General features: G+C 57.7%; 1 protein-coding gene across 1 annotated transcript; it reads right to left on the bottom strand.

Annotated features, from left to right (window-relative positions):
• Positions 1-3,525: 3,525 nt before the first annotated feature.
• NDC1 (NDC1 transmembrane nucleoporin) lies at positions 3,526-27,227 on the bottom strand. Its single transcript, XM_074265860.1, has 18 exons — positions 26,611-27,227; positions 24,810-24,930; positions 23,820-23,921; positions 23,189-23,363; positions 21,825-21,963; positions 21,284-21,392; positions 20,046-20,097; positions 18,545-18,677; positions 17,911-18,003; positions 15,970-16,051; positions 13,470-13,631; positions 12,592-12,840; positions 12,286-12,407; positions 11,628-11,678; positions 11,190-11,253; positions 10,600-10,700; positions 8,887-9,047; positions 3,526-4,539 (listed from the first exon to the last, which is right to left on the bottom strand). The coding sequence occupies exons 1-18, from the start codon at positions 27,082-27,084 to the stop codon at positions 4,476-4,478; spliced, it is 2,454 nt and encodes an 817-aa protein (XP_074121961.1). The 5' UTR covers positions 27,085-27,227; the 3' UTR covers positions 3,526-4,475.
• Positions 27,228-27,831: the final 604 nt, after the last annotated feature.

Genomic DNA, 27,831 nt, shown 5'->3' with positions numbered 1-27,831 from the left:
AGAGGAGGGCGCGAGTGCCAGCCAGGGGCCCGGCAGGCACGGGCCCACCCCAGAAGCACGGCTGGCCCAGGCGGGAAAGGTGCCCCCCCACCTCCACAGGCTTTTCTCTGTGCAACGACAGGTGGCAACCAAAGCAACAGCCTTTCTGCAAGGCCCTTTTAAGGCCGGCACCCCCCTCATGTGGGACACCTCACTTAATGCTCACAAGCCTGGGAAGCGGGTGTGGTGATTATGCCCATTTTACACTTGGGGAAACCGAGTCAGGCAGAGGGTGGTCCCCTGGCTAGTCCCCGCAGAGCTGGCACCCTCAGGACCCATATTCAGAGAGAGGCTGAAGCGGAAGGCCCTGGAGGTCCCTCCCCTGCCCCTCCCATCTGGTCTGATGGCTTCGGGTGCCGTCCGACCCTAGCTGGGTCTGGGACGGATGTGAAATCCTACCGAAGATGGCAATGTCCACATCATGGCGTCCCCCAGGGCGTCCCTGACGAGCGCTGCCCCCCTCTGCTTCAGGTACCCACGGCCCCCACTGGTACGGGCTCCGGCTCTGTGGAAAAGGCTCTTTCCTAGGAGTTAGGGCAGCACCTCTCAGAGATATCAGCCCCAGGAGGCCCCCTCTGCTGCCTGCACTTATTAAGCGCCTGCTCTGGGCCAGTCCTCACCCTCAAGGAACCTGCCTGCTCCTGGAGCTCGGGGAGGGGTCCCTGCAGGCAGAGTGCAAGCACTTAGCCATCACTACTACTTTCCCAATATTCTCCTGGCTGACCGCAGACGGGCTCCATGGCCCACTGCTGGTCACCAGGCCCATTTTGGGGTGCCAGCGATTCTCAGGGGCACAAAAAGCTACAATCTGCACCAGGAAAGTCTTCTGCCCTAAGGGAAATCTCGGTGGATCCTCGATACAGCTGAAGTTCATGACACACAAACCCAAGTGAAGATGGGCTGTGGTGGACTAACCCAAAGACTTAGGGTCCATATGCCCCCGACATCCCAAGCTCCCTCAATTGGGGCCCATTTCTCTGTCCTCGGTGCTTGACACACAGTAGGTGCTTAACCAATGCTTGCCAACTGTCTTGGGAGCTGTTAAACATCAATATTTAATAAAAAAAATATCAATGTTCGCTTATTACCACCAGCTATGTGACCATGGCTCCAGATCCTCGAGCAACTTCAAATTCTGCAGATTTAGTTGGCTAAGCTGCATCCACAGCTGGAGTTCCATACAGGGAGTCAGTCGGTCCATAAGCACTTATTAAACACCAGTTGTTTGCTTGGCACTGTGCTAACCCTGGGAGGGGGTGCGGAGGCAGAAGACCACCCCAGCTCTGGAGATTCTGGTCCCATGGAGCTCTGTAAGCTTGAGATCCCCAGTCTGGACCCAGCAGGCGCACAGAATACGAGTGCGCACAGGCCCATGGGAAACATGGCACCAAAGTCTCTCCAGGACAGTTCACTGGTGCTAATTAGGCAGGACAAGTTTGTGGGCCTGCAAAATTATCGGAGCCACCGTGTGTCCGGCAATGTCCTTTCTCCTCCGAGGGGCAGCCGGACAGAACCAATTTTCTAGGTCTCGAGGCCCACAAGCCCCTGAGCCTCCCCCTGCTCTGAGCTAACTGCCCCCCCCCATCACACAGGCCCCAATGTGGAGGGTCAGTCCAAAGGGGGGTTGCTCATCAATCTCATCTGAGTCAAGGCAACAGCAACTGGCAAGTCGCCCGTCCTGGGGGAAAACGATCTATTTACAAATACTTTTTGGCAAGAAAATGGGCCCAAGGGCGAGGGGGCAGGGAGGGGAGGCGAGGAGGCAGCTTTCAGCACCTCAAATTTAGCTCAGCCCCGAAGAAGAATGTTCAAGAAGATGGAGGGAGACGTGGAGAATGTGGGCTGCTTAACATTACAATCGGGCCCAGATCATTGCCAGCCAAATTGGGTAGAATCCCAAGAACTTGGGCCCTTCCAAAGTGAGTCTGGCCCTGACCAGAACCAGGAGTTTTCACCTTAGGCAAGAAAACCAAGAAGGGCTGAAAGAGAGAGATGTCACCGGGTCAGGCCCTGGGGGACAAAGCTCCCCTCTTGACAAGAGCACGTTCCCCCTTCCACAGAATAGGGAGCCACCGAGGGTGGTGGGCTTGCCCCACATCTCCCTCCCGGACACACGGACACATCCCACTGGAGGCAGATCCGGGTTTCTCTCCACTTCTGAGCTAAATGCAATTCCCACAGCATCAGGACTGAACCCAGGGGTCCTTCACCAGAGTGGCTTCCCTTGTTATCCTTGGGATTTTACAAGATTCCAGGAAAAGTGCGGCATTCCTGCGCCACTGGGAACCCCTGCCATTCTACCCGCCTCACCAAGTAACAAACAACCAAGATCCATCCTTTTTGAGCCACACACTTTAATTAACAAACCATTAAAAATTTCCAAGTTGTTTTCCAACCTCGAGCTGCTTGGTATACAAAAGGTTATTAAAAAAAAAAAAAAAAAAAAAGTTCAAGAGCGATAAATATAGGAAGATGCACAAAAATCACAACTAAGAGACCACCTCTGTGCATCACAAACAGGTGCCCAGCCTGGCCACCTGAGGGGCTAACAGTCGGGACTGCCCACTTCTGTTGGGCCGTTCTGGGGTATTCGGGCCTGTTGTCAAGGTCAAGTCAGCCCCACGTGGGCTCCAGGCAGATGAGCAGTGATGGCGGATGGTGCAGAAGGGGCGCCTCACAGGGGATGAGGGGCCCCCTATTAAGGATCACCACTGCCCACACCCTCTTGTTCATTGCCAGGACCATCTTTCCATTTGCCCTAGGGACCAAGGGAGGGTGGGGAGCCTTCAGCACAGGCCTGGTGTCGAGAGGTGCCCCGGGATGAGCTGCTTCCCCCAGACCATCTGGTCAATGGCAAAACTGTTCTGGGTCAGCAGCTTGAACTCGATTCCAAAGCTTAAATCACCTTGTATTCAGGCCCAGGGCAGCAAGAGGTTAAGTACGTCAGCCCTGTTTAATGGCATCACCCGGAATGCTGCTCTCCCGGAAGGGAACCTAAGCCGCTTGATGCTCCTTGCTTCCTGGACCACGAGACACAGCCCGACCATTGTCTTCTGGCGAGCTGGGGCATTTGTTTAGGTCCAGGCAAAGAGGTGATGATATTCAAAACTCAACTTTCACATTAACAACAAAAAAAGATCCATCCCACATTAGGAATTCAACAGAGAAAGCGGGGAGAGCGCTCGACGGGCCGAAACTTGAGGCCTTGCTCACAAAGAGGGAAACTTGAAAGGCCAGCAGGATTCACTTAACCTCCTGGTTTGGTATGTGCTGGCTGGAGAGGGCCTTGGGGCAGAAGCGGCCCATCTTAAAGTGATCGACAGCCGGCAATTGGACATGCTGTGCAGGATGCTGCGCTCCAAGCTGGGGGCGGGGGCCCACAGATCATCCGCAGGAATTTATCCACAACACCCACCCCTGAGATCTCTAGCCTCCATCCCCGGAAGCCGGGAAGGGCCCCCACCCTTGTGGACAAGAGGCACATGGTTTCTTGGTCAATATATTTTAATTAAACAGCCAACACAGCAAAGGCTGTTCCCTCTCCAAGGTCCCAGAGCTTTGCAAAGCAACCTGACAGAACGAAATCTGGCTTCCAAAAACATCCCCAGAAAAAAGTCGTCCGTGTTTTTCCTTAGCAAAACTTTCCTCTTGTTTTAAAAAACTCTACCGCTGTATCAAGTTCCATTTTGGAAAAAGAAAGCAAATCCATTCAGAGGCCAAAAAACAAATACTCATACGCTGCTTATTTACCAGCAAATCACTAAGTTCGATTCACAGATTTTGGTCAATTGTTTTTCATAAAAATGAATGTTTATGTTTAATCTTGTAACTTAAGAAGTGAAATTTTCCACATTCCTGAATGTCAAGTCGGCATCTGTAAGCGGAGAAGGCTCTTTTGGATAATCACGCAAATTTAATCTCTCTCCATAAACAAAAACACAACCTGACAGATTAACAAAACATGCCCTTCCCCATAGGCTCTGTCTTTCTCCAGCAGTCTGCCACCTCCTCACTGTAGTGGTGCTTCTTTGTAAAAAAACAAAAAACAAAAAACAAAACAAAAAAAAACACCCAGGTACCTTTGGGCACCAACCGTCCACTTCCTCAAAAGAAAGAGCTCAAACTTTCCAAGTTCTATGAACAAGAGACAAATCCGCTGTCAAGGGATGCTCACGGAGAGGAATAAAGACTTTATTATCCCCCTCTCTAGCCAAAAAAAAAAAAAAAAGTGATCAGTACAAAAAAGCAGTTTTCTGTTATTCGGTTGAGAATTTCTTTCCATGATTTCTCCCATTAAAGTATAGTTTTCAAAGCAACCACCACGACAAAGGAAGCGTCTAATTAGTCCGTTTTCTTCTGATCCAAGAATGCTGAACATTTACTGTCCCATCTGCAGCAGTATCAGCAGGGTAATGAACACAGTTTCTATTACTTAACTACTCTTTGAACTCCAAGAACTGCTGAAGTCTTTTCTGATGCTCAGCAGATGCCTGCACCGCGCTGAATGAAACACAAATTCAAAGCATAAGCTTATTTTACGTGAAGCATATTAAGTGAAGCACAGAACACGAAGGCAGTATCGCCCCGAACAATTCAGCAGGCACCGAGCTCTCCGCCAGGTCTGAGGCTCTGCTCGGAAATGGAGGGGCAGGGGGAGAAGCCGGGGAGCCCCGGCCAAGCCGCCCCGAGAGCGCTCGCCGGACGGGGCCGTCTGCTGCGGAACCTGCTTCGGACTCGAGGCTCCGGGCCCGGCAGTGAATTTTCTGGATTTTATTATTTGATTTGAACCAGACCCCTGCATTATCTTGGAGCTGTGGGTTTTCTGGATTGCCTTTCATGTAAGATCCCTTAAACCAAACTGCTTCGTTACAACACAATGGCCCACAGGAAGAGTTTTCAAAGGTAACAGCTTAGGGGTTCGAGTTCCCTTCGCTTTGAACCAAGGATGGCTAACTTGAGGGTTTTCTCATTCTCTCCAAATCTATCACTGTCCTGACAATTAAGGCAAATCTACCTAGATGCTGTGAGGTGACCTTTTTGGCTTCTGAGGAAGACAAAGTTTTGGTTCGGAATGCACCAGCAGTACTTTTGGTTCGGAATGCACCAGCAGTACGGGCTGGCAGAAGAGACCTGGCTTTGGACCCAGCCCTACCACTCCCCGTCCCGGGATGCTGGGCCAGCCCCTTCCCTGCCCCGGATCTCATCTTTCCCTTCTGTGAAGTGGGCCAGGAAAAGGTCCCTTAGGGCTGCTCTCAATAAGCTGAAATATCACCCGTGGGGCTGTCAAGGGGAAACCTTGCCAATGTTGCAACACCTCAGGCTCTCCAAGCCGAGGCCCTCCTACAAGAACGCCTCCACAGCCCCTTTCAGCTCTCTCTCTGGCCCACCCCCCTGGGACTGCACCCCCTGAAGTTCTCTTTTAAGAGCTAAGCTACCTTCTTTACTCAAAACTGACCCAAGGATAGGACACTGCCCCATTATCTTCCGCAAGAAAGAAAACTGAGACTTTTCTGAGCAATTCAGGGTCATGGTAATGAATGAGGAGCAGAAACAAGCACCTGGAGGAGGAGCTCAGCTCTGGGTTCTAATTCTGCTGCAGAGTACTCCCCACAAGTTACCTCCCTCCTGTGAAGGTTCGAGCTGCGGGCTGCTGCTCTCTTTGCATTCAAGGGAGAGGGGAAGGCAGCCAGGTGACCCCCAGCCAACAGAGTAGTCCAGGACGACCTTGGCCAGTCCCACACTCCCTAGGCTGACCTTTGGAGAAGCAGTCTCTGTCTGTGGTTCTTCAAGGTCTCCCCCCAACCTCCCCTGGACTTATAAGTTTGATGTGTGTGAGCTAGGACATATGGAACCAGGCTAAATAAGAGTGAGTGGTCCTGAGGGAGCACCCCTCTGGGCTGGCCCAGGGAGGCCTGGCTGCAACAGCTCTGGACTCAACTGTCCGGGGGCCTGTTCTGACAACCTGGCTTCTTCCAGGGTGGGATGTGGGCAGACAGTCTTTCCCAGTCACTCTTTTAAGCTTGCTAGACAACCTTCTGCCACTCTTCTCGGACGCTGGAGACCCTTCCCTGCTCCAACTATTCACAGCTCTTGTCTCTCAGCTAGTTCCAGTCCTAGGGGCTGGGGCCCGGGTGCTATTTCTCTGTGTTCCCCTTCATTATCAGAACACTCCTGTCATGATCGTCTCTCAAAGCAAGGGAGCCAGAAAAGGAACCAAGGACTCTCAGCGTCCCCCAAGCCAAATTCTGCTCTTCCTAGTAAGGAGGAATCCTTACTGGGAAAGAGAGGTTAAGATCTTAAGGACTCAGCTGAGGAAGACAGAGATATTGAGGGAGGGAAGACAAAAGGGAAGAAGGAAAGAGCAAAGTGTTTTTTAATTATAAGGATTTTAACAACCTCAATGAGTCTCGAGAAGAGGTCTGTTTCCAGCCCTATCAACTCACACTTGTTTACTCGGGGATGAAAGAGAAGCCCCCCTGAAGTTCAGAGAGGGACAAGTTACAAGATCAAACGGGATCTTTGTTAAGCATCTCATACAGTACCTGCACCTGTCACACAGTAGGTGTCTAATAAGCATCTGTTCCCTTTTCCAAGGTCTCACAGAAAGAAACAAGATTAGAATTACAGGCTACTGGTTTCCAGTCTAATAAGCATAAATAAATTATGTTCACTGAGAAGGGACAGGACAGTTATACTCTCAACTCAAAACAACAACAACAACAACAACAAGAAACACCTTCTAGTATTTTGGTTGGCAATATATCAAATCTATACGGTATTCTGGGTATACTTTCTTTTTTGCCAGGTTGACTCGACTTATTCATGGACAGTGACTGTCCCAAGGATTTCTAGCTGCTTTTTCCTACCAATAGTTTGATATTTGCTTGTATAATTATCACCTATGTTTAAATTACTTCCCAAATAATTATTTCTATTGAAAAAGTTTCTCATCGTGTTTTCTTGTATAATTGGTAGCACCGGAGTCTGAAAGAAATCTATGGATTTCTCTGTACTGACAACTTGATGAACTCAAAGTCTCCATTTTTTGTTGAGATCACTGTATTTTCTAGCCATCTTATATAGACGTCGCTAGGTAATCTATCCCATTCTTTTTCTATTAACTTTCTCTGCTATTATTAGATTCAGGAATACAGTGGTTAAAGGACAAAGACTCAAAAGCAGGAAACCAGTCCCGCTGTTGAGCTCTCCTGACCATGGAACTAGACGAGTCACTTAACTGCCCAGTGACACTTAAGGCAAGGAGCCAACCTGTACTAGATGAGGGCCTTTCCTCACCAGAAGGTTCCTTACACAAATGAAGGCCCAGATCCAGTCTGCCTCCCCAGATTACCACCGACTGCAACACCTCTAATACCATCCCCACACTGCAATGGAAAGAAGGCAAAACCTGAGGGCTCCAGGCCCTGAGTTTGAATCCTGCTTCTTCCACTTCCTTGGAAACGGTTTGTGAGAAAGGCACTGAGTCTCAGGTTCTCCATATGTAAACCGGGATGCTCTCTCAAGCAAACCCTCTTGAACAAAGTGGTCTGCAAACCTGAAAAGGAGCTCTAGAAAGGTCATCGTCCCCCACCGAGAGGGTGAAAGTGACTTTCAGACCTGACTGTGGTGGGTGGGATTCTGCTCTTACCCAGAAGAGAATGGGTATAGAAAGGATGTTATTTTTCTCATGTGGGTAAAGACCCTCCATGCCTTTCTTCCATGTGACTTTGCTATTATTATCAAAAGCATTGCTATTAACAAAACAGATCTGTGAAGCCCCCTGCAGGGCTCTCACGGACTTTGCTCTGAGGAGCCCGTTTGAACAGAAGTCTGAGCCCCAAAGAGTCCTGAAGGTGGCTGAGGGGCAGGGAATGGGTGACCAGCCTGGACTGCCCTGAAGGCCCGGCCCAGCAGAGACCAGCATGATGAGCCTCAGCTCCACATCCTTGGAAAACTCTGCCCTTTGCAAGTCCCCTTGTTCTGCTAGATTCTTTGTGTTTCTAATTGTGATGACTGCTTTCCTTATCTTTTTTCAGATTAAGTTTTTCATGCTTTGTCAGTTCTTGCTTTTATCTATTAATTCACTATTTTCTTATTCTTACATATTTGCTTTGGAGGAGAAAGTATGAGATCACAGCAAAGTAACAGGCCTGAGTCTGGCCTACTATCCCACCTTCAGCCCGCCCTGCCTCTCTGGGCACTTATCTGTATGGATAAGAAGGGAGGGGGACCCTGACTGTGAAAGTACAGAAGGTCCAAGGAAGCCCCAGACCCTTGGGGCCTCCTGCCGGCCCCTCTCCCTCAGCAGAAGGGCAGCCCCCTGCAAGGAGGGCCTGGGGAGCTCTAGGTCTCTGGCTGTTCCTGAGGACACCTGCCCTGATCTGGGGGCTGTCAGTATTAAGCACCTTTCCAAAGGGCTGGTTCTCCTCCAAGTCAGGGCACGTCAGTGCTTAGTCTGTGGGGGGCTCCTTCCTTTGTGGCCCACAGCTCTCAGTCAGGCGCCCATTCCCGGGGCTGTTTTCCCTCTAACGTGGGCTTCTCACCTCCATGGCCCTCCTTAAATGAACCGACCCCGCTTTTTGGTACTGGGTCTAAATTGTGAGAGAAAAGGTTCCTGGACAAGGCTTATCCTCCACTCATTAATTAAGGACTTTAGCTCAATCCATCCTGATAATTGGACTTCAGACTGGGGCCTTCCTCTGGGTTCCAAGTGGGGTTATCATGACTTGGAAAAGTCTCTAAGGAGCCCTGACTACTGTGAACCCCCATAATTCTCAAACAGGCTCCAGGACTGCGGCAAAGTCCCAGACCTTGGGTGATGGCTAAAAGGTTCCCACCCAAACTTACTTGAGGTGCTCCCCAAAAGTGGTTGTTATCCTGTATATGGCAGTTTTCAGGGACGCCCGGAGCGCAAACCTCAGGGTCTTATAGGAAGTGTCCACGAGGCTCCCTGAGATCCTGGGTGGTCTGCTGGACACGTGAGGCAGCTTGAAGTGTTTGTCGACTGCCTAAGGGACGAGAAGATGTCGGCCGGCTCAGAGCCGGTTAATGCGGCCCGGTCCATGGGACCCAACGCCACGTGGGCCCCCGGGCGCTCAGTCAGCGGTGGGACACCTCTGGCTGCAGAAAAGCCCGTTCCTCTGGGCTGTCACCCCGGTCCTAGTCCCAGCTCAGAAGAGGTGTGGGGGCTGCATTGCCTGCCCAGGCTCCTGGAGCGGCTTCCCCTTCCACCCAAAGGCTCCAGCCTCGGCTCGTCACCCAAGCAGCCCCAGGCTGGTCACGGTCCTGCAGAACCACCCCCAGCACCATTTAAAGCACCTGCGGGCATTAGGGTGAGAGGCAGGGTGTGAGGCAGAGCCAGCGGCAGGCCGGCAGATGCACAAATGGCGCTGGGCCAGCACCGAGCGAGGCCGGAGGGTTTCCCTAAGCTTCTTGCAAAGTCCCTCATTAGAACATTCAGCAATAGCAATTAGAACATGCAACATCACGACGACTGGGACTCAGTCTTCTCATCTGTAACTGGGGGCAAGGATCCCCAGAGTCTTCTTTCCCAGGTGCCCATGGGGGCACGGCGCTGACTGCCGGCCTCCCTCAGCCGGGGCATCAAGCTCAGAAGCAGACCCCCCTCCGAGAGTGACCAAGCCCAGACACAGCTTCTTCCCTCAGCTGGGGAGGGAGGGCAGCAGCGCCCAAGGCGCCCGACTAAGGACAGCCGAGCCCGGATTTCACCCCGCTCCTTCCCTCCAAAACAGTTCTGGGTGTCTGCCCGCTCCCCGGGCCTGCACCCGGCTCCTTCCACCGCGGACCTCCCATGTCCAGCTTCCTTTTAGAACTTGTCACCTTTCCCCCTCGGCCGTCACCCCCTTCTAGCTTCCCTCTTGTGTAGAGCTCACACCCCAGGAGTCACCTTGACTCTCCCCTCTCTGACCCCCAGCAGCCCATCTACTGCCAGGGCCTGTCAATGTCACCTTGTTATCTCTCAAATAGCCCCCCTTCTCTCCTCTGGTGCTGAGGAGAGGGGCCTCACCCCTGGACCCCTGCCCCTACTCTGCCACGGGCTCTCACCCCCTCATCCCTGGCACAAGCTCTGACCCCTGGGCCCTGCAGTAGCCACTCCCCTCTCCGTGACCCACGGAGCCAAATTGTTCTGGAGACCCCAGAGCTAAGACCTGGCCGGGGGCCAAGCCCAGGCTCGGCGTAACCACAATCCTTTGCGCTCAGGATGGTCTCCCAACTGCGGGGGAGGTCCGGGGTCGTCCGGTTCCTTAGAGAAGGGCGGCCGCTCTCTCCACTCCTCGGCCAAGCCCATAGCCAGGGGCTCAGCAAAGTGACCAGCAGCCCATTCCCCAGTTAAAGAGGCACAAAGAGTGGACAGAAACAGAGACGGTCTGGACAAAAGGGGCAGCTCTCCCCTGTGCAGTAACAAGTCCTCACAGGAAATGAGGGCAGGAGGGGGCAAGGAAGCCCCAGCTCCCACAGAGCTGCCCTGTCCAGGCTGGGTGATGTCGAGGAGGTCCTACCCTTCTCAGAGGCCCCCGGGGCTCAGCCTGCGTGCCTTACCTCTTGCAGCGTCAGCAGCGTGCTCAGAATGGTGGGGAGCGTGGTCTGGACGACTCCAAATCTGTCTTCAGTGAAGGACGCTGCCACCAGGTGGGACAGACCTCAAAGGAGGGACAGACTGATTGATGAAGGCGGACGGCAATGGTGCTGCCTCCCTCGGGACCTGGGAGGCGAGGCCCCAGGGACAAGGCCAGAGGCTCCCGCTGCGATCTCGGGGCCCTGCCCTTCCCGCCAACCACAGAGGCAGGCCCGGGGACCCCGGGCCAGCTGGACGGACGTTCAGCGTCTCCCTCCTGCCCTGGCTGGGAGAAGCCCTCCCCCAGCAGACAAAGAACTGGTGGGGTCTGAGCAACGACCACACGTCACTGGTTTTAAACTTTGTTTTTCTGGGGGTTTTGGTCTGCTTTCGTTCCCAATGTGACCATCATAGAAATACTTTTGTACGACTGAACACGCGTGACTCTCAGCAAGTCCCCTGGCCCACATGGGACCGGGAGGGGAAGGAGAGTGGGAGAGAACTGGAAACTCACAAGGGTAAAAGACAAAGTGAAAACGGTTTTCACCCGCGCTCGGGGGGAACGGCCCCTTACCTTCCAATGCCCAGATGTGCATCTGAGCATCTGAAAAAACCGCCTGGATGGAGGCCTCCGGATGCTAGACACAAAGAGAAGCAACTTCACTTTGAGGCTGTCACAGACCTGCGGCCCCCGCGCAGCGGCCCCAGACGGGCTCTCAGGAGCCCCGAGGCCCCGCTGGCACCGACCCCGGCCCGGCTGCAGGCTCTCGGGGCAGTCCTTCCCATCCGTGAAATGAGAACTCCCATTAAGGGACTTCTCAAGTCTCCCTCGTCTCCAAAGCTCTCAGGGGCTGAAGAGTCGCGTGCTAAGATGGCCTTTCTTCTACCCTGCCCTTTTTAAAAAGCACCCGCTGGGCCATGCGGCGGCCCCAGCAGGAGGAGCAGCGCCTCTCGGCCAGGCCGTCTGTCCCGCTCCCCCTTCTCCGATCCCACCCCAGTACTGGGTCCTCACCTTGCTGAAAAAGTACACAATCAGCACACGTTTGGCCAGGAAGCTCTTCACCTGCACAAAAAAACATGTTGAGGGCCGGGCCGTAGGGCAGCACCTTTGATCAGGACTCATGACCAAGGCCGCCCCTCAAGGAGCTCACCACGCCAGCGCCCCTGTGCCCACCCCCTCAGGTACCAGTCCCAGGCACAGTGTCCCCCTGACGGTCAGCCACCACCCGGAGCCCAAACAACCCTCAGAGAGAGACTCCATCTCGCAGAGGAACAAACTGAGACCCCAGGGAGCGGCAGGCCTTGTCCAGGGCCTCAGGGACCTCATGGTAGAGGTTCGCACCCAGGACCCACGGAGCCGGCACTCCTTCTGCTGTGCCCTGGGTGCACTTCAACCAACCCGGACCCAACGCTCAAGCCACTCAGGCCCTTGTGTGACTCTGGGAAGCAGGAAGGGCGCCTGTGCTGACAGGAAGTGATTCAAGGGCGCAGCCGGGGCCTGGCGCACACATGGGGCGTCCCCACTCCTGCCGCTCTCGGGCCCCCCTCCCAGGAGATCCATTTCCCATCTCTCCAAGGCTCCCACGCCTCCATGCCGGCCCAGAGCCAGGGTCCTCAGGACACAGTCAGCCCTTTCCGGAGGAGCCTCCCAAGGCCCGGCTCCCACGCACCTGCTCTTGCTTGCTCTGCAGCCACTGGCACAGCTTCCAGGACGGGCCCCTGCCTTTATGTCGGACCTCATGACGAATGGGGGGAGGCGAGTGGGGGCTCCGGGGCCCATTGCCCTGCGGGTCTAAGGAGAGAAAGCAAGGGATGGGGGCAGTCGGTTTAAGTTTGCTTCACGGTAACAAAAGCATAATCTCCAGGGCCCCCTCCGTCCCAGCGCCAGCTCTCCCCAAGCTCCAGGCCAGGCCAGTCAGCTCTGGCAGGGTCCCCGGTAGAGTGGAAGTTCCCGGGGGGGCAGGGCCCGTCCTCACCTGTGAGGGAAGTCCACAGTCGGGGGCCTCTCCTGGTCAGCTGGGGGCTCTGGTGGCCCTCGTGCCGAGGAGACTTGATATCCAGCATCCCCATCGCCCGGTTGCCCACGCTGTCCCCGTAAGGAGAGCAGACCGGATTCAGGGTGTCGGGAGAAGCAAACTTGGGGGAGAAGAGGGACGCTTTCACCAGGGACGGCATCAGAGCCTTTGACATCAGACTGGCCTTGGGAGTGTGAAAGGCAGTTTCTTCTGCAAAAAAAGCCCCAAGGGGTCAGAGAGCTTTCCTCTGCTCTGAGGAACTCCCCGGAAATGCAGGGAGACTTCCCAGCCCAGGCAGAGAGAGGCAAACAGGCATGATGAGGCTCCAGAGTGGGGCCGTGTCAGGCTGCCCAACAGGGCCTAGCTCACCACCAGGCCTGGCACTCGGCAAGCCAGGATCATGAACACGCCGTTCAAGCTCTCCTAGCCTCGGTTTCTCTATCTGTAAAAGGGGGCTCATTGGCCCACTGGAGAATGTGGGGAAAGCTCTCTAGGATGGGGAGCTGGGAGCCACTTATTACCCTCAGATTCGGAGACAGGAAGGGGGCAGTGAAATAGCCAAGGGGGGATGGAGAGGGGCTCATGGGGACTGGGGGGGATGCCAAGAGGGAAGGGACGCAGCAGTGGAAGGGGGGGTGTAGAGCAAGGTGGTCCATGCTGATTGGGGGACACAGCAAGACAGCCATGGAAGGATTTGGGGGGACAGCAAGGCAGCCTATCATAGTGAGACAGGGAAGACAGTGAAGCAGCCAATACTGGGGGGTATTGGGGGACAGTAAAGGGGCCCGTGGCAGGATTATGGGGAACAGGGAGGCAGTCTGTGGGGTGCCCTGAGTTACCTTCCATCACAATGGGCTTCTTGGGCTCCACAGGGCTGGATGGGGGCTTCACTCGTCCATTGGTGGCGGCAGCTTCTTGGTATGTCACAAGCTTCTGAGTTAAGTCGTTTAGCAGGGCCAAACACTCACGAGAGATGGCTACCCAATTGTGGGGATGCCCGCCTGGGGATCAGAGAACAGCCTGAAAAACGCAGCCAAACCCCTCATGGACTTGGGATGGAGAGAGCCATCCGCATCCAGAGAACTAGGAAGACTGAGTGGGGATCACAGCACAGCGTTTCCCCTTTTTCTTGTTGCTTGTTTGTTCTTTTTCTCCCATTCCCCCCCCCTTTTTTGATCTATGTGGAAATCTGTTTAGAAGAACTGCACATGTTTAATGTGTACTGGATTGTTTTCTGTCTTGGGGAAGGGGGGGAGGGAGAAAAATTTGGAACACAAGGCTTTCCAGAGATCCATGTTGAAAACTATCTTTGCACATCTTTGGAAAAATAAAATACTATTGAATTAAAAAAAAAAAAAAAAAAAAAAAACATAAAAAATTCCAAAATAAAACAAAACAAAACAAAAATCGTAGCCAACATGACCATCATGACATCATGACACGACAGTACTCCGAATCAAAAGAACCCGAGATCTCAGCCAGCTGCCACCACACGGGAAGCCTGAACAAGGCGGGGGGAGGGGGAGAGGGGGCCATGCCCCTTCTTCTTCATTCCTCCTGCAGGGAGCAAGTCACAGGGGAAAAGAATTTTGAAGCAAATATCTCGATTGAAGGCCTCTTTTTCTCAAACACAGAGGGAATTGAGTCAAATTTATAAAGAATAAGACCCATTTCCCAACTGACATAATCAAAAAATATGGCCTATGCCGAAAGGGCTGCAAAATCACACAAATCCTTTGACTGACCACTACCACTATGAGGCACCCGTCCCAGATGAGACATCTTTAAAAAGGAAAAGGACCTCTGTACAAAAATACTTCCAGCAGCTCTTTTCTCAGGGCAGAGAATTAGAAATCGAGGGGACACCCATCAAGTGGGGACTGACTGAACCAACTGCGGTTTGTGATTATGAGGGAACACTATTTTTCTACAAGAAACGATGAGCGGGATGCTCTCAGAAAAACCTCCGTGAACTCGAGCAGAAGGAAAGGACCGAGTCCAAAGCAGGACGGGGCGGCCAGCTGTGAATGACCTGGCTGTTCTCAGCAGTACAACCGATCCGCGACTACTCTGAAGGACTCGGGATGAAAAATCCTGTCCACAAAGAAACAATTGATTGTGTCCGAATAGACTGAAGCTTGCTTTTTCTGGCAAGGGAGGGAGACCGACGGAGAAATCTGTTTTCTTTTGCAACATGACATTTACAGAATGTTTACACACTTCACAAATGTCTTCTCGATGTGAGGGCTGGGGGCGGGGGGAGAATCTGGAACTCAGTTTTAAAAACAAAAGTAAAAAATGTTTTCCACGCAACTGGGGAAATTATTACTTCTATGTAAAAGAGAAGAAAAAAGGACACAAGCTCCCGGAGGACAAGAGCTGACTTTCTTTTTGCCTCGATGTGTCCCTAGCCCTTAGCTTGGTGTCTGGTACACGGTAAACGCTTGCTGGCTTCCTCCTTAAAGCCGTCCCAGCTTCCCTAGAGTGCCCACGTTTCCCCTCATTGGAAGATCTAGGAGCTTGGCTGGCTTGCTTTCTCCCTTGCTAAGGGGACTCCCACCCCCACCCTCGTGCTAAGATGTCGAGACTTCGACAAGCCGGGGCTAGAAGGGTCTGTGGGGGGCACCTGGTTCCCAGAGGCGATCGACCAGTGCAGAGCCCCACATTCACATGAGGCTCCCAGGCTGGCTGCCTTTTTTTCTGGACAGGAAAGAGCGTCAGAGAAAAAAGCACATAAACATTGAGTTCTAGTCTTCAATTCGGCCCTGCCCTTCGTCAGCCACGTGAGCTTGGCTGAGTCATTTCTGGGAACCTCAGTTTCCTTACCTGTCAAATGAGATTTCTCAAAGGTCCCTTTCAGCTTTAAAATTCTACAACGCCTTTGTCTCTTTCCCCACAACTGACTAGTTATGTCCTTGAGGAGAGGCAAAATGAAGAACAAAGGAGAAAATACAACATTCTCATTTAAAATCCTTTTCCTGATGGGTTCAGTGCAGCTACCCCCCAAACTTGCCGTGAGCCATTCACCCGAAGCCATCAGGTCGGAGACCGTGGCCTTCCCTCAGACAATGGCTTCTCTTGGGAATCTGTCACGAATTGTCCTTTTTAGCACTATTTCTCATGTTTGTTTTCTCTTCTGAACCCGTCCCTCTTGAGAGCCTGCCCTTTACGTACTAAAGACTTAAAAGAAGGGGAAAAACCTGTTGAGTCCAAGTAGCCCCACACTGCTCAAGGCCAGCAGGCTGGTCTGCAAAGGGGGGGGGGGGCAGCAGCCAGGGCCAAGTTCTCACCCCCACAGCCCTCCCCAACCCCCCCCCATGCCCGAGGAGTCTGAGATACCTGGCTGGCTGAGGCTGAACACTTCTTGTCGCCTGGAAGGAGAGTACTGAGACAGCAGCATGAGATCCTGCAGGGCCAGATACTGGGGGGACAGACAGACGCACGCTGGTCAGGGTTGGAAAGCCCAAGTGACAGGCCCCCAAATGCACTAAATGGAGCCATGATAATGGAGGGTGGTGTCTGGGAAAGCGGCAACCCAGAGAGTTCCTTTCTCTTGCTCACAGAAGAATCAAATGGGCCCCTAAAAACTAAGAGCCAGGATCCTTTATCCACTAACAAAGGCCAATTAAGCCAGCCTGGTTTCTGACGGTCCCCTGTCCAGAGGCGGTCCCGCCAGGGGCCTAGTGCACTCCTGCCACCAGCCGGGAGGCCCCCAGACAAGTCACAAGACCTGATCGGCCCTGCGCGTCCTTCCAGCTCTCAGCCTCTCTGAGACCCTGCATGCGCCCAGTCCATTCTCGCATTCCCATAGACCTGGCTGTATTCTTTAGTTTCTTCCCAGCAGGGAACAAATATGACAAACACTGATATACGTAAAATCTGGGCTGAGAAACCCCAGAAATTACTCCCACAAAACAGACTCTGGAGTTGCAGAAGCTGTGAAGTCGCTCATCTGCCACCTGCTCACTCTGAACGTGGCTGCCCAAGTCCCCCTCCCCAGGCGAGCTCCTCGGCTGCCCACACGGGCCCCTGGAGGCCATCACTGGCTCTCTGGAGCTGGGGGGTCAGTCTGGAAGCAGCCCCCTCTCACATCTCCATGAACCCATCACGGCCACAGCAGGGGAGGCGGCTTGTGCATTGGATCATCGCAAATGGCCTGGACAAACCAGGGCCAACCCACAGGGCCTGTGTGCAGAGCCCTGCTCAGAAGACCCTGCTTGTCCCTGGACCGTCCCCTGTCCAGAAGGCCCAGCGATCAAAGGCCCCTCCTACCCATTACCCAGTGACTGAGCGGGGCTGAGAAGGCAGCACCAGCCTGCATCTGCTCTTAAACAGCATCTCTCAGGAGGACTGTGGGAGCCCAGTGGGGATCACAACCCAGCATTCACTTCTTTAGTTTTTTGCATGTTATTTTCTTTCTCATTTTTCTTCCTTTTTGATCTCATCTTTCTCATGCAGCAAGAGAATTGTATAAGTACATACGCCTATGCTGGATCTGCGTGTATTTTACCATGTTTAACATACCTTGGATTACTTGCCAGCTAGGGGAGGGAGTGGGGGAGAAATTGGAACACAAGGTTTTGCAAAGGTCAGTGCTGAAAAGTTATCCTTACATGTTTTGAAAACTAAAAGCTTCAATAAAAAAATAAAATATATAATAATTTTTTTTTTAAGTCAAAAAAAAGGAAAAAAAAAAACTCCTCTCTCTAAAGCGGCTCAATTACTCTTCTCATCTTATCCTTAAAAAGCCCCTCCCCAGTAACTCAATGAACAGAGGTCTCTTAGGGCTCAAGGTGACAAGGCAGGAGGGAGCACAAGTGCCCAAGAGCCCTTGCCCCGAGGCTCTGGCCATCTGCCTGCAGGGGAGAACGGAGCCTGAGCAGTGCAGAACAGCCCAGGCCATGAGAAACGGGGGCGAGGGAGGAGCAAGAGCGCGCCAGAGCCCAGGTTCTAGCCCTGCCTCAGCCCTAGCACCCAGGAGGCTCCCCTGGCTGCCCTCATCGCCCTGGGCCCCTCCAGCTCAGACGCTGTAAGCCCGCAGACAGGAACCCCCAGAGGCTTCATGGGGGCCACAGCGGCTCATCGGGGGGCATGGAGGGCGTGCTACACTTAACCGAGATGAAGGCTGGAGAAATCTCGACCTGCCCAGCAGAAACGATCAGCCCAGGGAGGTGTGAGCCCAGCTCTTCCCTGCAAAAGCTAAGGCAGCACCAAAGCAATCGGAGAGGCCGTGGGAGGGGGCTCAGGAGAGGCTGGCTGGGGGCAGGGGGCAGCGGGTACCTTTATGATGAGGGGAGTGTTGCCGGTTAGGACTCTGGGTAAGCATTCCTCCGTATCTCCTGTAAACATGGGCTGAACGGGGAAGGCGTGAGCCTGAAATCAGAGAGACGGGTTAGGAAAACGAGACCCTCGTGCCACGGAGCTCACCTCTGGCTACCAACAGTCTGGAAAAAAGGGGTCCTGGCCCAACGACTCCTCTGAAGGAGAGCGTGAGGTCAGAGCTGCCGGCTCCTGCAACTCTCCCAAGGCAACTCCCCAAAGCTACCCTGCCCCCTCTGTCTGCAAGGATGGCCACAGGCACGTTTAGTGAGAAGGTACCTCAGAGCCCTCCACTCCAGCCGACATCCAAACCCCCTGCAATATAGTGGACCCCAGCCAGCCTCTGGCTGCAAGCCCCCCAAACACCCATTTCCTTCCACCAGACCACTCTCCATTATATACGTAAACATCACTAGGGACCAAACCCTGGGTCCTGAGGGGCCAGAGGCAGCAAAGACAGAGTCCGAGGGGAGACCAGCCTCACGAGCACAAGCGCGTCCCGAAGGATGTCAAGGCTACCCTGGGACCCCTGGGGCCGGGGCCAGCTCTGCCTTCAGCCCCCAACCCTGCCGGCGGGCGGCCCCGCGACACTGACCTCCGTGGCATAGATCCTGAAGAGCACCCAAGTGGTGTACCAGGTCACCAGAAGAAAGACCCCACAGAGCCAGACGTGGTAGAGCAAGGAGAGGTCCAAGAGTCCGCTCAGGCTGTCCAGGGGAGGCTGCTTCCTGCCAAAGACGAGGCTCCCTGAGCGCCCACCGTTGGCGGCAGGGATCCCAATGGTCAGTGCCCGGCACTCAGAGCCATGCCCCCTGGGCTCTGGCAACTGCAGCCAGATGGGTCGCTGCCGAGGCAGACACCGAGGACACGGGCTCTCTGAGGGTCCAATACTCCTCGGACTTCTTGGGAAGAGCCCGCCAGGCCAGGAGACCCTGACGTCCCATCTGACCTCCCAGATAAACTCGGGGGCCCACGTCAGCCCCTGTTCTCTGGGAGCTTCTTCCTCGTGCTCACAGGCATCTTCCTACTTTTTTTAAACCGTTCCGCCAGTTTGAGCGAGTCAATGAAGAGGGAAATCACCGAGTAACGCGCGCAGGAGCTGTGCCAGCCACGGCTTCCAAGAGGGCCCAAAGGGGAGACCCCTCCCCAGCTGCACGCCCCCCAAAATAGCTGAAGCTCTCTTTCAGAGAGGAAGATCGCTCTCTAGCTAAACGCCCTGAATACAGCAACTAATAAGCGAGCTTTATGAGTTGTAAAAACTCCTCAGGGAGAGGGGCGTCTAAATAAATCAATGAGATTTCTGAGCCGGTGGATTGGATGCCCTTCCATTACATTCCGAGCACCCGGACCGAACCCCGCTGTGTCAGGCGTGCTAAGGTGTGCCAGCTGCCACCCCCAGCTTCCCCCAAGCCGCCATCTTGACTCGCCCCTTTCATCCCCCCCAGATCTGGGCTACTGCCAGCAGTGAGATCAAAGCAGAAAGAGGGAAGGGTTCCTGCCTTCTGTGGGTGCTAAGGGACCCCATAAATGCCGTGGGAGATGATGCTGTTACAGACGAGGGCACCGAGGCAGAAACAACCAGGTGCCTTGTGCGGGGTCCCACAGAGGCCAGAAAACGAGGAGGCTGCAAAGGGGAGCCGGGGTCTCCACTGGCCCAGACCCAGGGCCTTTAGCCAGGAACAGGCAAAATTCACCCATTGCTCCCTACTCTCTGTTAAGTAAGCACGCTCCTCACCTCGCTGCCCCAGCCCCACTGAGCCCGGCTGCAGCCCACCCGGCCGGGCCTCCGGTCACACCCCCTGCGAGCACACAGGAAGTTGTCCAGGAGGTTCCCCCACCTCCACCTCGGCTTCCTCTTCCAGAGCGTCCTCCCCAACCCCTAAAGCCCCCTGCAGAGCCTTCCCCCAAGGCCGCCGTCCCAGGGTCTCCTGGGCTAACAGAGCCCGGAAAGCCTCTCCTGCCCAACACTTCTCTCCCTCGGCCCTGCTGTCATTGGGATGCCGACAATTCTGTTCTACAGCCCTGCCCAGGAAAGGAGGAGCGAGGAGGGAAGAGGAGGAGGGGGGAGGGAGACAAGGGGGAGAGCGGTCACTCACTCATCTTTCTGGAGGTCCATGGCGGTGCTGACCCACGCTTTGGGGATGTAGCCTGGGGGGGAACACAGCAAACCAACTGTCAATCCGGGCAAAGCCCCGAATCCTGTCTGAAGGACGCTGGGCCCCACTGCAGAGAGAGCCCCGGGGAGCAACAGGGCTCTGAAGAGGACGCTCCTCTCCCAGGCTCCTGGGCTCAGAGACAGAAGTTGGTCTCACTGCAAGATGACACCTGCTGAGACGCTTCCTCTAAGAGAGGCTCTCTCTGCGGCACCCCAACATCACCAGCACTAACCTGGGGTAAAGGGGCCAGGAGCAGGGGCGGCTCAAGGCCCACACAGCCGGGGGGGGGGGGGTGCCGGCCATCAGGAGTGACCTGAGACAATGGTAAGGGCCCCCAGCAGGGGGAGGAGGCCCAAGCATACAGAAGGAGGTTAAAACAAATGCCATGGAGTGACTGGCTTGTGTCCAGGCTCCCTAACTCCTAAGATGGAAATAGATGAGAGCTGTGCCCACAAGTCTGCCTGGCACCCCTGGCAAATCAGACAGCACCCGGGATGCGCAGAGGTCCCTGTGAGTCACCAAACAGAACAATACGTGGGGGGGGGCCCTGTCTCCCGACTCAGCTGCCCAGCTCTCCCTGCTCACCAAGCTAAATCAGGGAGGGCACAAAGGAGCCCAAGGCCCCTTCCCCCACCCACTGACCTAAGGGGGCTTCTGGGAGCAGCGGGCAGGAGAGGCCAGGGGTCGGAGCCCATCTCACCCTCACTCACTGGGTGGCACTGGCAAAGATACTTGGCTAGGAAGATGGGCACCACATCAGCCGCACAAGGGGAAGGAGCCAGCCTGGGCAATAGCCCAGTGGGGCGCTCACAGCTAAAGGCCCCCGAAGAACCACGCCCTGCATCTCCCTCTGCCCCAGCTGCAGGATGCTGAGCCAAGAGTCTCAAGGTCGCCCCAGGCGGAGTTGGGAGAGCTCTCCATGGTCCCTTCCAGCTCTGAGCTCCGGAGTGCATCTGAAGCACTGGTGCCAGAAGCCGGCCAGAACCAGGACCACACAGCCACTGGCTGGCCTGAGCCTCCCTGGCACCCCGGGGCCATGCAGAGGGGCTCTGGTCATCCCAGGCCAGGCCCAGGGCAGTCGCCCGCCATAACAGGGGCAGCGGCTTGACCTCCAGGGCCCCCCAGACCAGGATGACAGAGGGAGCAGGTGAGGGGCCACCCGGGGACCAGATCCTCACCCAGGAAGTAGTAGAAGAGGCAGAAGTTCCTGAGCAGGTAGAGGGATTCCACGGCGCTGTGCCTGAGCAGCAGGGGCAGAGCTCTCCGGAAGCGCAGGAACTTGTATTGCTGGAGGAGCAAGACAAGAGGCGCAGAGCGCCCGCCTCAGCCCGGGAGGCAGCCTGGGGAAAGCCGCCCCCGGGCAGCAGGAGCCCTTTTGTCCCAGAAAGGAAGAGACCAATGCACAGCTGGGGGCCCCATACGATGCCCCCAGCATGGAAGCTCGTCAGGGCAGGCCTGCTTCACCCCCAGGGCCTGCACATAGTAGGTGCTTAACTGTGCTGACTACTGGACTCTGGGGATCAGAAGAGTCCCTAGAGATATTCACTGCCAAGGTGAGGAAAGGAGGCGGGGAGGGGGCACTGCCCCCCCTCCTCAGAGGCTGGGGCAGAGGCCCACAGGCCTCTACCGTGCCAGCTCGTGGTGGCCTCCCCAGGGCCCAGCCCTTCCTCCTCCAGGCCGGACGGGAGCCCCGGGGACGGGGGCGCTCGGGCTTCTCACCTGGATGATGGGGAAGGGCAGGTAGTTCATGTTGTTCACGAAGTAGAGGAGGCTGTAGCTGTAGCCCATGAAGGCTCCGGCCAACAGGAGAAAGAGGTGATGCTCGTTCAGGCAGGCCCGGGCGGCCTTGCTCTCCAGGCTGGAAGGAGACGGGCAGTGAGGTGGGGGATGGGGGCCCCCGCGAGCACCCCCAGGCAGGGCACAGTGAGCATCTCCCCAGGCCCCCTCCCTCGGGCCCCACCCTAAAAGCAGAGGGCCAAGCAGCCAGAGTCCCCCATCAGCCACGCCCCACATGGTGAGCCGGCACTGCTGCCCCCTGGCACCTCCCCCTTCCAGGCACTCAGAGCCCACCCAGCCCGGGCTCCAGGAGGGCCACAGAGCAGCGGACGTGAGGCTCCCGCTTCCCGCATCTTTGGCCAAGAGCTTCAGGGCCTTGAAGGCCAACTGTACCCGCTAGGCTGGCAGACACCCAAAAATGGCCAAGTCTCTGGGAAACGGTGACATATTTCAGCCTGACACAGGGGGCGCGTCCCCCTGCAGCTGGCTCCAAGAGCGGCTGCAGCCCCGGGACACGCCCTGTTCTCAGCAGGGGGGCACGCTCTCTCCCCGGCCGGAGGCACCCGAGCAGCTCACGGGCCTCCAAGTCTGCTGGGACCTGCACCCCCCCGGCTGGCAAAGCCTCCAAGAAAGCAGAGGCCCCTCCAGGGAGAATAGCAGAAGAGGAAGGTGGGAAAGGAAGGGGCAGGAGGGGATCAGCGAATCAGAGAGCCTGGAGCTCAGCCAGTCCGTGCCACGGTTTCCAAACACTTTCTACCTCCTCTCGGCCTCAACCTTCTCATCCACAGAATGGGGACAAACATCTCCCTGGCTGCTCTCGTGGGGATCCCAGAAGGTAGCTCGGGTGAGAAGCGGGGAGAGCCAGAGCAGCGCCACGCCCACTTAAGCTAAGAGGACTTTTCCTAATGGCTCTTCCCACCAAGGGGGCAGGAAGGCCATCCCCGGGGCCCTGGCAGTGCCCTCCTTCCTGACCAAGCCGGCTCTCAGGCCCAAGACAAGCTGAAGCCACTCGGAGGGATCAAGAACCACTGAGAAAACTCCTCCCCAGAGACCCCCCGACCCCGGGGCACCGCCCCCGGCCACAGCTGGCGGCATTTCCGGCTCCCCGGCCCACGAGGCCTCCTTGGGGAGCCTCCACGTCCCACAGCTCTCAGAGCCTCTCCCGAGGGAAAGCTTCGCGTGCTCCCCTGGACTTTCTACGGTCGCGGGCCCAGAACGGCCGAGAGCCAGAGAGGGGCTGGGCCCCGCCCGAGGTCGGCGGCCGAGCAGGACCTCCCCCCCAGCCCCGTCCGCTGCCCCGTCGTTACCTGTCCGAGTCGGTGCAGGGCACGGCCAGGACGTGGTAGCGGTCCTTGGTCATCACGGCCGCACACCACGCCATCAGCATGCCCATGGCCGAGTGCACCAGGGAGTGCATCACCTGCTGGGGGTGGACGATCTTCCCGATCAGGGCCAGGCGGGAGCAGGGGATGGACGGCACCACTGCGGAGAGAGGCCGGGGCGGGGCCTGAGACATGGGGGGCTTTCCAAAGAGAGCCGACGAGGAGCAGGGGGAGGGGCCCCGGAAGCAGCCCCAGCTCCGGCTTTGCGCAGCGTGGACAGATGCCGAGCGGCTAAAGCCCACGGTTACAGGGACGCACGTGCCCTGCCCGGACCAAGACCGGACAAGCCGGCAGAACGCGGCTCTGAGCGGAGCCTCCAGGGGTCCCAGCCTGGCGCGGAGGGCGGAGAAGGCAAAGCCTCACAGGCCCTCAGCTCCGGGCGCCGGACAGGAGGGGAAGGGGAGACGAGCGCTGAAGGCAGGGACGTGGGTGGGGGATGCTGGGGAGGGTGGAGGGGCTCGGGACCCCTCCCGGGCCGCTGAGCCCGAGGGCCGGACTGCAGGGCAGGTGAGGATGGATGAGGAGCCCCCCCCCCCCCCATGGTGGCCGCCCTCACCTGTGTAGAACTCAATGTTGAAGACGCCGATGACGACGACCAGCGCCGAGAGCAGCAGCAGGGAGGAGAGGACGCAGGAGCCGTACAGGTCGTGGAGAGCGTCTGAAACAGGACGGGGAGCCGTGACCGCCGCAGCCGGCCGGAGGACGCGTGGGGACGGAAGGGCGGCCTCGGCCCCCCGCCGGAGAGAGGGGCTCACAGGAGCCCGGGCTGCCTCACAGAGACGACGGCCGCCCCGGCCTCGGGGCCCTCCCGGCTTTGGGTCGGGATGTCCCGGACACGGCGAAAGGGAAAGAGCCTGAAGGGGCCCAGGGCAAAGCAAAACGCAAGCCCTCTACGGGACCCTGGGGGTGCTGGGGGGGGCTCGCCCCGGGCCCCGGAGCGTCCTCCCGCATTCTCCTCAAAGCCCCAATCCCGGGGGGGCGAGCTCTCACTGCCCCCCCTCGGTCTCAAAAACTCAAGTCTGAAGAACAAGCAGCTCTCCAAGCGGCCGCTGAGCCGGGGTCCCACTCACTTCCCTGCAGATCCCGGGACCTCCCTCGCGGCCACTGTCTAACAGCCACTCCCGAAACCCGAGTGACCCAAGAGCGAAGGGGCCCGGCCACAGGCGGGAGGGGGGTCAGGGCCCCCATCGTGCACACAGGGAGAGAAGGGACGTGCCGGGGGCTGGGAAGAGGACAAGGGCAGCCCCCCAGCTGAGACGCCCCTTGGCTAGCACAGGGTCCCCAGCAGGGGGCGCACCAGCCCATCAGACCAAACCCTTGTCAGAGCTTTCCACTGTCCAGACTTAATCTGGAAAAAGGCAGAGCGCTCGGAGCGCCCCCTCCTGGAGAGCAGAAGAGCCCCCGGAGCCGCTCTGCCCATTTCTCCTTGGGTCCCGAGGCCAGAACCGCGGGGGCGGGAGCGCGGCCGGGGCCTGCACCTCGCCCCACGGCCCGGCCCGACTCTGTCCGGGGCTCCCCGGCCCCGCGCCCCCCGGCGGCTACTGACCCGAGACCCACTGGACGGGGTGCAGGAGGTTGAGGCAGCTGAAGAAGACGAAGGCCCCGGTGCAGACGGGCAGAAGCAGCACGGACCAGACCACGCTGGTGGCGATTCTCCAGCCGAGCACCTGGGCGGAAACCAGAGGCCCCAGTCACAGCGGCGCCCCCTCCCGGGGAACACGCTGAAGCCCCAGCCCCCCCCCAGGCAGAGCGCCCCCCCCCCTCCCGGGGAACACGCTGAAGCCCCAGGCCCCCCCCCTCCCAGGGGAACACGCTGAAGCCCCAGCCCCCCCCCCCAGGCAGAGCGCCCCCCCCCCACCCGGGGAACAAGCTAAAGCCCCAGCCCCCCCAGGTCAGGAGTGAGCCTGGCCCCAGCCCCCCCCCCAGGCAGAGCGAGCCCCACCGGGGAACAGGCCTGGCCAGGGCACCGTGACGGGCAGGTGCACAGGCTGCCAACCGTACAAGGCACCTGCAAAAACAGGCGAGGGAGCGGGCAGCGGCCGGGGCAAAACCGCGCCTTTCTAAGTCAGCTCCATCTGCCCTCTGCCAGCCAAATGCTGCCTGTGCCCGCCGCTTTGCCGCCATCACCCAGGGGGCTGCCTGAGGAAGGCTCTGCAGAGGCTGCGGGGGCGGGCAGGAGCGGGCACTGAAGGGGCTCAAGCTTCCCTCTCCACCCGCCCCGAGCCCCCTCCCAGGGGCAGCTTTGGGGCACCGGGGAGCCTCCTGTGGGGTCAGGCGGGCAGCGCCCGGACCCATAGCAGCAGGAAGCTGCCAAGAGCCTGGGCTCCCCCCTCGCCCTAAGCTGGGGAGTCTGGGGGGCCCGGACACAACCGGGGGATGTGCAGGGGGAGCAGAACATGGGCTGACGCCCTTCCCCCATCCCCAGGGGTCCCAGGCAGAGAGGGGGAGACGGGGGTGGGGCAGAGGGCTGAGGTCCCATTCCAAACTGGGTGGCCCCAAAGCTCCTGCCCTCCCCGGGGCCCCTCCCCCCCACCCCCCCACAGGGCCTGGGGCTCTTGGATCAGCTGGGAACGGACCCACAGCCGCGCAGCAGGGGGGGCCCCAAGGACGGCCGCTCCTGGTAACCGCCTGGACCGGCAGGGTGAGGGTGGCCGGCGGGCACCGCGGGCACGTGGGTGAGGGGCGGCAGCGGCTGAGCTTAGCCAGGAAGCTCCCTGGGGGCAGGGCCAACTTTGGCCTCAGTTTCCCCAGCTTAGTCAGGTACACCGTAAGTGCCTCATAAATGTGTATTGGATGAATGAATGAGTAGGCTACAAGTAGGTGGGGGAGGGGGGTGCTGGGGTCCAAAGAGAAGTGGAGGCCGGGCAGGAGGGGAGGAGGGAGCACTGAGCCTGAGTTCCGGTCCTGGACCACACCAAGCTCTCAGAGGAGAGCGGAGACAGAGGGGGAGGGGCTGGGCCCACCAAGAGCAGGGAGCTCCGGGCCTCAGGCCCCTCCTCTGTCCAGTGGGGAATGGGGGCAGGGTCCCCCGGCTGAGCGCCCCGGGCCAGAGGAAGCCAGAAGAGGGATGGGGGACAGGGCAGGGGAGGAGTGAGGGGACAGGGAGGACAGTGGGAAGAGGATGGAGGCTTCAGGAGGAGCACGGAGAGGAGGGCGCCCCAGAGAGACGTCAGGGCTGGAGGCAGGGCTGGGGGAGGGGGAGATGGACACTCGGACTTTCGGAAGTTTGCCAAAGCCCCCGCCCCCCGGTCCTGCCTCCCCGAGCGGAGCAGTCGGGGTCCGGGGGGCGCACGCGGCCGTCCTCCCCACCCGCCTCCCGCCCCACGTGCCCGCCCCCAGCGGCTCACCCGCCAGAGCATGTCTCGCTCCAAGCTGGCCAGGGAGCGGGCGTTCCCGGGACCTGGGAGCGAGGACGACGGAGGCGTCGGGGGCGCCGGGGCGCCGGCGGCGGCCGAGGCTGAGGCCGTGGCCATGGTGCCGGCGGGAGCAGCAGCGGCAGCCGCGGCGGGACGCCTACCCGCCCGCCACAGCCGTTCAAAGGAGGCCCGGCCGCGCGAGGACCCCGACGTGGACGGAGCTGTCCGCGGCGTCGCCTGACTGGAGCGGTCGCGGGGGCGGAGCCTTCCGGAAGCGGCATGTCGGGAGCTGTAGTCTGCGCCGCCGCGCAATGCATGACGGGACTTGGAGTCCCTAGCAGGCAGAGAAGCCAGACGGAAAGGTGGGGAGACAGAGGGCAGTCGGAGCGCTATCCGCTCGCATAAGCGCTCAATGCATCCAGGACTCGGAGCTTTCCCGATGGGGCGCGAAGCATCAGCTGTCATGCTGAAAAAAAGCGAGGAGGGGACCGGGAGAGGAGTCGCCACACCTCCATCCAGCTCCCCGCGCAATGCATCCCGGAACTTGGAGTTTCCCTGAGGGACCGCGTCGCACGCCGGGATTTGGAGTTCTTGGCCGGACTAAGATCCGAAGGAGGAGCAGTTGGAGAGAAAGGGGAAGTCCCGGACTCGCCCTTGCAATGCACGCTGGGGCTTGTAGTTTCTCTCTAGTGGGAAGCGCAAGGGGCTGGGCTTCAAAGTCCCTGCAACCTCTGCCATCTGTCTGTCGGTCTGTCAGTCACTGATGGATTGAAGAGGATGCAGAGGAGCGTGATCAGAATTAATCCTTCAAGAAGAAGCAGGCTGACCTCCAAGCCCCCTGATGTGATCCATCCCGCCCCGGCCCAGCACAAACACCCCCTTAGCTGCCCCCTTCCTCTTCCCCAGCAAGAGACGGGAGCGCCCCCTGCTGGGCTCTTGTGGCTCCCGTCCCTGCTCCTTCCCAAGAAATCCCCCTCCTGCTGAGCATCCAGCCCGATTACAGGGGAAAGCAGCCGCCACCTCAGGTATCGGCAGCCCCCTGAAGGAGAGGCGAGTTTTCTCTCCCGGACCGGTTTGACCTTGGCAGTTTAATGGCGTCTGATGGTGATTTCCATTTGTTAACTCTTCCCCTGGTTCGGTTCCCTGCTCCTGGAACTCTCTGGAGCCGCCCTGTCTCAGGGCCCAGCCGAATCCCAGTGTGGCCCCCCAAGA

This window comes from Sminthopsis crassicaudata, chromosome 4 (genome assembly GCF_048593235.1).
Source record: "Sminthopsis crassicaudata isolate SCR6 chromosome 4, ASM4859323v1, whole genome shotgun sequence".
In the NCBI taxonomy this organism is placed as follows: Eukaryota; Metazoa; Chordata; class Mammalia; order Dasyuromorphia; family Dasyuridae; genus Sminthopsis; species Sminthopsis crassicaudata.
Note: the sequence above shows the minus strand (reverse complement) of the source record. Positions and strands in the feature narration are given on the sequence as shown.